Source organism: Rhinoderma darwinii, chromosome 5 (assembly GCF_050947455.1).
Source record: "Rhinoderma darwinii isolate aRhiDar2 chromosome 5, aRhiDar2.hap1, whole genome shotgun sequence".
NCBI lineage: Eukaryota > Metazoa > Chordata > Amphibia > Anura > Rhinodermatidae > Rhinoderma > Rhinoderma darwinii.
This window is the reverse complement of record NC_134691.1, coordinates 49,625,322-49,637,378: the sequence shown is the minus strand read 5'-3', so window position 1 is coordinate 49,637,378 and position 12,057 is coordinate 49,625,322. Positions and strand designations below refer to the sequence as shown.

Sequence of the window (12,057 nt, the reverse complement as noted above, 5' to 3'; positions counted from 1 at the left end):
GAATGGAGGGAGATGCACGGCTACCTCTCCTTTCAATCCCTCCCTGCATAAAAGTCACCAATGATCTACTGACTCAATAACTACAGAGATATAAACCTCCTCTGGTATAAACATCACAAAAACTCTGCCCCGGGAGCTTCATGACATGGGAATCCAATGCTGAGCAGCTGCATGAAAGTCTTACATCACCAAGCACAATGCCACGCGTTGGATGGTGTGGTGTAAAGCCGCCACTGGACTCTGGAGCAGTGGAAACATGTTCTGTGGAGTGATGAATCACACTTCTCTATCTGCCAGTCTGATGGACGAGTCTGGGTTTGGTGAATGCCAAGAGAACGTTACCTGCCTGACTGCATTCAGCCTGACTGAATTTGTAGAAAGTCTTCCCAGAAGAGTGGAAGGTGTTTTATCTGCAATTTCCTCAACCTGGACACAGAATATTTTGCGAGTAGATACAATACACAGAACAGTTGCAGAAAATCACTGCCTTTTTACACTTTTTGGGATCTGCTTGCAATTTTTGCAATAAATACTCAGCCCACACAGGGATGATTCATTTGACCATGAGGGCTCAGCCATACTTTAGTTGTCCACCTATTCTGAATAGTGTTTTTTTTTTAAATAGAATTCATGTTCATGATATTAAAGGGGTTTTCCAGCCGATAAAACTTGATGGTCTAAGCTCAGGAAAAGCCATCAGTAGCTGATGGGTTGGGGTCAGACTTCCCCCCCTTGTTTCTTGAGGGAACATTGAACAGGATTTCACCATATTTTTGTATGTGCCATTCATATATTTATATACACTACCGTTCAAAAGTTTGGGGTCACCCAGACAATTTTGTGTTTTCCATGAAAACTCACACTTATATTTATCAAATGAGTTGCAAAATGACTAGAAAATATAGTCAAGACATTGACAAGGTTAGAAATAATGATTTTTATTTGAAATAATAATTTTCTCCTTCAAACTTTGCTTTCGTCAAAGAATGCTCCATTTGCAGCAATTACAGCATTGCAGACCTTTGGCATTCTAGCTGTTAATTTGCTGAGGTAATCGGGAGAAATTTCACCCCATGCTTCCAGAAGCCCCTCCCACAAGTTTGATTGGCTTGATGGGCACTTCTTGCGTACCATACGGTCAAGCTGCTCCCACAACAGCTCTATGGGGTTGAGATCTGGTGACTGCGCTGGCCACTCCATTACAGATAGAATACCAGCTGCCTGCTTCTTCCCTAAATAGTTCTTGCATAATTTGGAGGTGTGCTTTGGGTCATTGTCCTGTTGTAGGATGAAATTGGCTCCAATCAAGCGCTGTCCACAGGGTATGGCATTGCAAAATGGAGTGATAGCCTTCCTTATTCAAAATCCCTTTTACCTTGTACAAATCTCCTACTATACCAGCACCAAAGCAACCCCAGACCATCACATTACCTCCACCATGCTTGACAGATGGCGTCAGGCACTCTTCCAGCATCTTTTCAGTTGTTCTGCGCCTCACAAATGTTCTTCTGTGTGATCCAAACACCTCAAACTTCGATTCGTCTGTCCATAACACTTTTTTCCAATCTTCCTCTGTCCAATGTCTGTGTGCTTTTGCCCATATTAATCTTTTCCTTTTATTAGCCAGTCTCAGATATGGCTTTTTCTTTGCCACTCTGCCCTGAAGGCCAGCATCCCGGAGTCGCCTCTTCACTGAAGACGCTGACACTGGCGTTTTGCGGGTACTATTTAATGAAGCTGCCAGTTGAAGACCTGTGAGGCGTCTATTTCTCAAACTAGAGACTAATGCACTTGTCTTGTTGCTCAGTTGTGCAGCGGGGCCCCCCCCCACTCCTCTTTCTACTCTGGTTAGAGCCTGTTTGTGCTGTCCTCTGAAGGGAGTAGTACACACCGTTGTAGGAAATCTTCAGTTTCTTGGCAATTTCTCGCATGGAATAGCCTTCATTTCTAAGAACAAGAATAGACTGCTGAGTTTCACATGAAAGCTCTCTTTTTCTAGCCATTTGGAGAGTTTAATCGAACCCACAAATGTAATGCTCCAGATTCTCAACTAGCTCAAAGGAAGGTCAGTTTTATAGCTCCTCTAAACAGCAAAACTGTTTACAGCGGTGCTAACATAATTGCACAAGGGTTTTCAAGTGTTTTCTAATCATCCATTAGCCTTCTAACACAGTTAGCAAACACAATGTACCATTAGAACACTGGAGTGATGGTTGCTGGAAATGGGCCTCTATACACCTATGTAGATATTGCATTAAAAACCAGACGTTTGCAGCTAGAATAGTCATTTAGCACATTAACAATATATAGAGAGTATTTCTGATTCATTTAATGTTATCTTCATTGAAAAAAACTGTGCTTTTCTTTCAAAAATCAGGAAATTTCTAAGTGACCCTAAACTTTTGAACGGTAGTGTAAGTTAATCATGTCCCCCCTTAGTCATCTCTTTTCAAGGCTAAATAGGTTTAATTCTTTTCATCTTTCCTCATAACTTAAATTCTCCATGCCCCTTATTAGCTTCGTTGCTCTTCTTTGTATTTTTTCCAACTCCAGGGCATCCTTTCTATGAACTGGAGCCCAGAACTGGACTGCATATTCTAGATGAGGCCTCACTAATGATTTGCAAAGTGGTACTATTACATCCCTGTCCCGCGAGTCCATGCCTCTTTTAATAGACGACAATATCCTGCTGGCCTTTGAAGCAGCTGATTGACACTGCATGCTGTTATATTCGACACACATTTAGCATCGATTCACGGGTATTGTAGCCTTTTCTACCATTTACTTCAATGGGAGAAAAGGCTGCAATACCTGTGAATCGCGTGTCAAACATTCACTGTGAGCAAGAAATGAAGGGGAAGCAGCGCTCGTACGAGCCCTGAACCCCCTTCAAAACACCTGATCGGCGGGGGTCCCGGGAGTCGGACCCCCACCCATCAGCTATTGATGGCCTATTCTGAGGATAGGCCGTCAAGTTTTATCAGCTGGAAAACCCCTTTAATCTAGCCAGAGTCCTAAACCTGTATCCAGTCTACGCAATCCGCTGTGAGTTAAACAGCCTGGATTTTGCAATCAGCAGATTTAAACCCTTAGGCCAGGTTCACACAGGGCAGTTCTTGATGTGTTGTTTTGTAAGCCAAAGTTTGAAGTGGATCTTAATTAGAAGAAAAGTATAGAGGAAAGACTTATCACTTCTCCTTTTTGATACAAAAAAAAATATATCTGCTCCTTGTTTTGGCTAACTGAGACACTTTTGGTACTGCGCTGAATCTGGCCTAACAGACCTAGTCTTGTGTACATTTGTATCCAGTCTAGACAATCCGCTATTTATTTGATATAATGGCTAGATGTAACGCATTATAATAACTGCTTGCATGTCACTTATGGGCAGATCAAATAACGTTGCGGCCATTTTTCATGGCCCTGATGCATTCCTGTGAGGCGTTGTAGAGAAGCATCCATGATTTGTTCCCCCTCACTCAGTGGGAGCAGGACTTCCTTTCCTGCAATTAATAAGCTGCTGCAGTACCCCTTGCTTCCCTATCTTAGGAACGCATAGGGTACTGTATATATAGTTTGCTATTATTTGATTAAAGGGGTCTTCCCATCATCAATATTTAATCACCTATCCACAGGATAGGGAATAAATATATGATTTGTGGGGGTCCGACCGCTGGGACCCCCAACGATTACGAGAATATACTTACCTTGCCCTTGCTAGGAGCCCCATATGAATGGAGCAGTACTGCGCATTCTCTGCCACATTCAATTCTATGGGGCTGCTGAAATTATGGGAAATCCCCTTTAAGTATTATCATGTAAAAAGCAGGACTCTTAGGGCGGGTTCACACATGGCGGAATTGCACTTAAATTCCGCTGCGGACACTCCGCAGCGTTAATCCGCAGCGGAGCCGTTTCTACATTGACTTTCACTTTAATTTCGCAGTGTTCGTTTACACGATGCGTACAATTCCGCTGCGGAGCATAGGCTGCGGAGCGGAATTTGGTGTCCGCAGCATGCTCTGTCTGTTGCGGAGCAGTGGCGGACTCATGGCGGAATTTCTCCATTGACTTCAATGGAGATTCAAAGTTCCGCAATGAAGTCCGCAGCTGTCATGCACATGTCATGTGTGCTGCGGATGCGTCTTGCTTTTTTTACTTGACATTTCTTCATTCTGGCTGGACCTATGTATTTCTAGGTCTACAGCCAGACTGAGGAAGTCAATGGGGCTCCCGTAATGACGGGAGCGTTGCTAGGAGACGTCAGTAAATAGTCACTGTCCAGGGTGCTGAAAGAGTTAAGCGATCGGCAGTAACTGTTTCTGCACCCGGGACAGTGACTACCGATCCCAATATACATGTATCTGTAAAAAAAAATGAAGTTCGTACTTACCGAGAACTCCCTGTTTCTGTCTCCAGTCCGGCCTCCCAGGATGACATTTCAGTGTAAGTGACGGCTGCAGCCAATCACAGGCCAAGCACAGGCTGCAGCGGTCACATGGACTGGCGCGTCATCCAGGGAGGTCGGGCCGGATGCCGAAGGAGGGACGCGTCATAAAGACAACGGGCGGTAAGTATGAATTTCTTTTACTTTCACTAGGGAAAGTGCTGTCCCTTCTCTCTATCCTGCACTGATAGGGAGAAGGGAAGCACTTTTCCCGCAGTCCGCAGCAGCTAGTCCGCATCAATTTTCTGCACATTTTGTGCAGATCCGCAGCCGTAATCCGCAACCCGGATTAGGTGCGGCATTGATGCGGACAGTTGCGGAGGAATTCCGCCATGTGTGGTCATGCCCTTAGGGAAAGCCTGTGAGTCCTGCTTCTCTCCGCCCACACACAGTGATTGACAGCTGTTTCAGGATATAAACTCATACACAAGCTGTCAATCACTCCGTGTGAGCGGGGTAAGCAGGATTCCCAAGCTTTCTCTAAGGGCCTGTTCACACGGAGTATTTTGACGAGCTTTTTGGAGTGGAAACTGCTCCGCAAAACTCGTCAAAAACCGGCCGAAAATGCCTCCCATTGATTTTAATGGGAGGCGGGGGCGGTTTTCTCCCGCGAGAAAGAAGGGGCATGCCCTATCTTCGCGCGTTTACGCCTCTGACCTCCCATTGACATCAATGGGAGGCAGAGAGAGAGTATTTCGTTGAGTTTTTTGCCCGTAGCACTCAATGACCGCGGGTGAAAATCGCAGCAAACGACGTGCAGGAAGGACGAAATCTGCCTCAAAATCCCAAACAGAATTTTGAGGCAGAATTTTCCTCCTGCAAAAAAACTCGGTGTGAACATAGCCTAAGGGCGGATTTACACGAATGTCTAATAGGTCCATGCCACCCGCGTGGCACGGACCTATGCAAGTCTATGGGGCAGTGCAGACTATCCGTGATTTTTGCGCAGTGTGAGTCCGATGCGTAAAACTCACGACAGGTCCTATATTTCTGCGTTTTTCGCACATCAGGCAACCATTGAAGTCAATGGGTGCGTGAAAATCACGCGCACCACACGGAAGCACTTCCGTGGGACAAGCGTTATTCGCGCAACAGCCGTAAAAGAATGAATGTGAACAGAAAAGCACCACGTGCTTTTCTGTTTACAAACATCCAAATAGAGTGTCATAATGATGGCGGCTGCGTGAAAAGCACGCAGCTGCGCACCATATGAACATGACACACGGAGCTGTTAAGTGCCTTTTGCACACACATAACACCGCGTTTTTTGCGTGCGCAAAACGCACACGCTCGTGTAAATCCGCCCTAAGAGTCCTGGCAGCCGTCAAACAGCTTTTTACATGACAATATATAAAATAGAAAACTATAGATCTCGGAGCTCCGCATCTCCCCCTGTACCCTATGCTTTCCTCAGACCTGTGAGAGTCGCTTTAATTTTAGGGTTTGAATCTTCTAACTTTCTTCAGACTTAACAACAGGAACAAGAGTTACAAAGCCCACGCAGCTCACTTAGGACCCGGCTCAATGAAACCGGTGATAAAAATAACATATTTACTGTAAAGGATATATTGATGAGTTAGTCGTTTGACTTCTTCATTTGCATTGTATTGATGCTCCATAATATTCTTACACTGGCATTGTTCCTCGTTGGCTTTTTCTGGAATATTGAAAATATATTAATAATGATATATTAGGACTGATGTACTGTCAAATATAACAAAAATAACTAGTACTCAAAAAAAGGACAGATTTACAAGAGTAGTCCATTAGGACAAATAGTCAATTACTATCTGGCTGTTATGGCTTTAATTCAGATATGTGCTGGAAGCAAGTGTATAAAAGTGTATAAATAAACAATGTAAGGCTTGTGCGTATAATATGGATCCATACGGATCTGTAATACACAGCTATGGGCCTATACTCTACCTCTGTTTGCCTCAGATTTTATACAGGCACTCGGAGGTCTTCTTTCTCCCTTAAAGGCATTGCTTTACAGGGAGTTTACCACATGGCGGCATGTGTGGAGCCTACGGGTCCATAATACGGGCATGTTTGGAATCCCTGTGCAGCAATACAGGCATCCTATGCTGGGAGCGTGTATGGCGGCACATAGTGCAGCTACTGGTAAGGGCTTATTTACACAAGCGTGTTAAATGTCCGTGGGACGGCCATTGAAACAGCGGCCGTCCCACGGACCTATGTAATTCAATGTGGCCGTTCAGACAGCTGTTGTTTCAACGGGCCACGTGTAGGGTCCGTGCGAAAATAGAACATGTCCGTTTTTTTCGCGCATCACGCATCCCTCCATGGACTCTCAACTATGGGGGTTGCGTGACATCGCATCCCGCAGCGCTGAGCACGGATGCAACACGGACGTGAAAAATGGTCTGTCCGAGATGCGCAGCGTTCGTGTGAATAAGGCCTAATAATAACATTCTAGTGCCAACATATTCCGTAGCACTTTACAATTCAGATTGAAAATGGAAAATAAAAGAATTTATAAAAAAAAACAATTCAGAGGGAACATGTACAAACAATATCAGACATTACATAGTGATAAAACTGATTAACAATTCATATAAGAGGAGTGAGGACCCTGATCACAAGAGCTTACAATCTATGAGGGAATAGGGGTGACGCAAAATGTAAAAAGAGCTGGTTTTGTACTATGATCAACCCATTTTTTGTACAAAATTGAGGAAGACTAATCAGCGACTAGAGTTCTGCAAATTAATTTAACCTCATGTCACCGTGTAAAAGTAGCCGGGCTGCCGGTTAAAAAAAAAAAAAAGAAGGAACGAAGTCGAATAGCCGACAAAAACCACACGTTATGATCCACACACTCCAGGATTCCTAACAGGGAAGGTTAAAGGACCTGTTCAGTTAACCAGTTCTGACATAGTCCCAGCAAATACTGCATGTAAGCGTCAGTGGCCACTCCACTACTGCAAAATGCCTAAAGAAAAGTCAATGTCCGGCACTATATGAAGCCTTAGGGTATGTTCACACATAGAGTCAAAAACGTCTCAAAATACGGAGCTGTTTTCAAGGGAAAACAGCCCCTGATTTTCAGACGTTTTTTGAGAAACTCACGTTTTTCGCGGCGTTTTTGGAGCGGTTTCATTGGAGTCTATGAGAAAACGGCTCCAAATACGTCACAAGAAGTGTCCTGCATTTCTTTTGACAGCGACGCGTAAAATGACAGGTCGTCGGCACAGAACATCGTAAGACCCATTGAAAGTAATGGGCAGATATTTGCCGACGTATTGGAGCCGTTTTTTCAGACGTAATTCGAGACGTAAAACGCCTCCATTACGTCTAAAAATAGGTCGTGTGAACCCAGCCTTACAACACAACAGCGGGTTATACGACATATCTAACTAATTCTCTGCTGCGTTAACCTATGGAAAGAAATTGAATTAAAATCTCACCTTCTGCTTGAGTTGTGAATTTGATAGCAGACATCGAACAGGATACTGTGATCTCACTGTTCTCTCCTTTTAGTTCGGAGGAAAATTCTGAAATACACAAAAGTTTCATTGTGATGTTGTACGGGCCTCCACAAACTGTTGTCACCAAGTTGACGGCACATCTTTTGTTGGGGCGTTGGTCAGGCGATCCCTCTCAGCCAATCAGCAGAGAGCAGTGCTCCGTTTTACATACCGCAGACGCTAGGATAAATCCCCCATTAGGGAGTTCAGGGGGCTGTTCTGTCAGTGCCATTACGTCCACTACTGACACCGTATGTTCTCTCAGTGTGTGATTTTTTTTACCTCAAACCAGAGAGACAACTACGAACATATCTATACATTTGAGCTCTCTTGATATCAACCCGATATTCTTAGGCCATGTTCACATCTGCGTTTGTTATTCTGAGGAGCAGAACAAGGGAGTAACTGTAAGCGGCAGGTTCGTTGCACCATGGGCACCACCGGCAGCTGACGGAACCTATTGACTTTTAATGGGTTCTGTCCGGGTGTCCGTGGTCTTACCAGAAACAATAGCGCAGCATGCTGCGCTATTTTTTCCAGTGTTTTCGGCCGAGTCTGCGACGGAGCCTCCAACACAGATGGTAATTAGGCCTTAGTCTCAATTGTAGTAATACAAACGTACAATAAACCATTGATCAGTTCTCACCTTGGTTGGAGAGGTCAGTAGTGGTTTTCCAATTGCTCCAACCTAAAAACAAAAAAAAGAGATTTGTTTTTATTGCTACCAAAAGCTAAAAAAAAATGTCCCCTTGTTAAATGAACTATCAAAGCACAGTTTTTTTTCATTGAATGAATTGAAATGGAAAGTGGAGTTGGCTAATTGAATTGCTAGTTGAGCGGATGCATTTGGGCAGACATGTGGGTGTCCCTACCTCAGTATAGAAGTGTCTATCCCTAGTGACCAGTGCAGATTAAGGGTATGTGCACACACACACTAATTACGTCCGTAATTGACGGACGTATTTCGGCCGCAAGTACCGGACCGAACACAGTGCAGGGAGCCGGGCTCCTAGCATCATATGTATGTACGATGCTAGGAGTCCCTGCCTCGCTGCAGGACAACTGTCCCGTACTGAAAACATGTTTTCAGTACGGGACAGTTGTCCTGCAGCGAGGCAGGGACTCCTAGCATCGTACATACGTATGATGCTAGGAGCCCGGCTCCCTGCACTGTGTTCGGTCCGGTACTTGCGGCCGAAATACGTCCGTCAATTACGGACGTAATTAGTGTGTGTGCACATACCCTAAGAGAACCAGAGCATCAATGAGCACATGATCCAGAGGCATTCCTACCATAGATTACTTCGCGGTCTGTGGTCCAAGCACTGAACTGCTTGCGCTGTTTCCTGACACACAGTCCTTGCATTTCCCTGCAGCCACCACTAGGGGAAGTTTATTGCACAGAGACTTTTACAGTTTCAGTTGAATAAATACATATTAGGCTCCATGCACACGACCGTGCCCGTAATTACGACCCGCAATTACGGGCACAGCCGGTCGTATTTACGGGCCATGCTCCCATTATAATGTATGGGAGCACGGCCCGTAAAATAAAAAAATAGGACATGTCCTATTTTTTGGGCAAGTTTCTACGGCACAGACACCTTCCCGTAAATATACGGGAAGGTGCTCGCTGGCCATAGAAACGAATGGGCCTGTAACTATGGACCGTAATTACGGCCTGAAATTACGGGCGATTTTACGGTCGTGTGCATGGGGCCTCAGTGAGCTTCCCCCAGTAATGTCTTTAGGGAGCTAGAATTATACAATGTAACATTATGTAACAAACTGTAAAGTGTAACAAAAGTACAGTGAATATCAATTTTAATAAGAAATTGTACATTGGGCGAAGCTCTCAGTGTGGGGCGGGGCCACTCCGGGTTTTGCTGTGGGGCCCTGTGATTTCTGTGTAGGCCGCTGCATTGATCATGTATGATTCAGCTGAATAGGCATCTAAGCAAAATCAAACACGGAATTCAATAAGCCTCTAAATATTCGGAAATCTGTAGGATAGATCTTTGTACATCTACATATATTTTAGACACAGTACCATCACAGATGCTGGATTTTAATTTTTCAGTGATGTATCCCATGGAGCTAAAGTCATCAGCATGAATAACGTGTTTCTCTTGTGGCGATGAAGCAATTTCTTGTAACTCTTCGTCAATGGCCTTGCCCACTCCAACAGCATAGATGGTGATGCCTGAGAAGGAGACAGAAGGATTGGTACAGAATTACGTCATGCCATTTAAATCTACTACAACCTCCAAGTGACCTGAGCTGACCACACTGTCAAGAGTATTTCACTCATCAAGGCCTCTTCAAAGACCACATTATATCTGTACTGGGAGCTGCGCAATGTGTAACCGCAGTCCAGCAGAATAGTAATAACCCATGAATGCAGGTGTAACTTGTGGGTCCTGCGTCCCAATGCAAAATCTGTAACTGGAGCCCTCACCTACCATGTGCCATTTATAATTCCTAATGAGGAAAATTTACTAACGAGTCAGGCACCAGGACCTGGGTGCGACTGCCACCTCTACAACCCTTATACAGATGAAGCCATCTTTATCTTGACGTAATGCATTAAACACACAGTGGAAAGAAACCTGAGATGGTGCGGACCACCGCGACCACCCCAGCCATGACAGTCACGGCCACACAGGGCAGCCTGCTACATGTCTGGGGGGGCAGCGATGCAACTGAAACCACCCACCGCCACCCCCTCCTGCTCTAATTGTACCTGCGTCTATAGGATGCAGATACAATTACACGCATAAGCGCTGAACGGCTCGACCATTCAGCACCTACCAATGACGCGGATTGGCAGGGCAGAATGACTTGCCCCGCCAATCAGCGCCTTTCAACGACACTAGCGCTTTCGTTGTTGAAAGGCGCTGATTGACGGGGCAAGTCCTTCTGCCCTGCCAATCAGTGCCCATCCACGACGCTAGCGTCGTTCAACCCCAGCAGACCTGCTCAGAAGAGAGCAGGCCTGTACGGACACAGGACGGCACGGGGACGGGATCAAGGTGAATATATAAAGTTGTTTTTTTCACTTAAAAGTGTGTGAGTGCCATTATCTACAGGGGGGGGGGTCTATATATGGGACACTTTCTACAGGGGGGCTATATGTGGGACACTATATACTGGTGGTGCTATATATGGGGCACTATCTACATGTTGGGCTATATGTAGAGCGCTATCTACAGGGGGGGCTATATATAGAGCGCTATCTACAGGGGGGCTATATGTGGGGCACTATCTACAGGGAGCACTGTGTATTTGTGGGACACAGTGTATGGTGCTATTATAATTAGAGGTGCAGTGTATGGAGCTATTATGTTTAGGTGCGTAGTGATTCGCACCATGAGAATTTTATCTTCGTTTATATGTGCAGAAATGTTTAAAAAGTGAGAAGCTGAAGACATCTGAGTGGCAAACTGCAGAAATGGGCTGTGGCCGGGAAAAGTCATCATAGAGCTCTGGACCGAATGGAGAAGAAAAGAGAAAAAGAACAACTAGAATCTGAAAAGACGTCACCGATGAGTCACTTAATGTAAATGTTTATTCTGCCTCTAATCAGCACTGTAGTCACTGTATGATCTGCAGCGAGATGATGGGTGGCATGATTTTTTTTTTTGTGAAACAGCAACTCCCAGCATATCCTTACCATTGTTCGGATCATGCTGGGAGAAGTAGTTTTACGGCGCACAAACCTATACGCCAGGGGTAGCCTGGCTGGTATATACAGGGATGATGGGGTTTATATACAGGGATTATGGTTGTTGTATACAGGCATTATGGTTGTTATGTACAGGCATTATGGTCGTTATATACAGGCATTATGGTCGTTATATACAGGGATGATGGTTGTTATATACAGGGATGATGGTTGTTATATACAGGGATGATGGGTGGTCCAGCCATCATCCCTGCATTAACCCCATCATCCCTGTGTATACCAGCCATCATCCCCTTATATAACCCCCATAATCCCTGTATATACCAGCCAGACTATATACAGAGATGATAGGGGTTATATACAGGGATGATAGGGGTTATATGCAGTGATGATGGCTGGTATATACAGAGATGATGGCTGGTATAGAATTAGAA

At 44.9% G+C, this 12,057-nt stretch overlaps 1 protein-coding gene across 2 annotated transcripts in view; it reads right to left on the bottom strand.

The window, feature by feature from the left end:
- MATN2 (matrilin 2) overlaps nucleotides 1-12,057 on the bottom strand; it is a 109,945-nt gene that overhangs the window by 1,003 nt on the left and 96,885 nt on the right. For both annotated transcript variants that reach the window (XM_075828044.1, XM_075828045.1), the window contains exons 13-16: nucleotides 9,989-10,141; nucleotides 8,585-8,626; nucleotides 7,879-7,965; nucleotides 6,015-6,104 (exon numbers count right to left, since the gene is read on the bottom strand). In XM_075828044.1, the coding sequence (XP_075684159.1) occupies nucleotides 6,015-6,104; nucleotides 7,879-7,965; nucleotides 8,585-8,626; nucleotides 9,989-10,141 (372 nt within the window). The remainder of the gene's footprint in view (nucleotides 1-6,014; nucleotides 6,105-7,878; nucleotides 7,966-8,584; nucleotides 8,627-9,988; nucleotides 10,142-12,057) is intronic.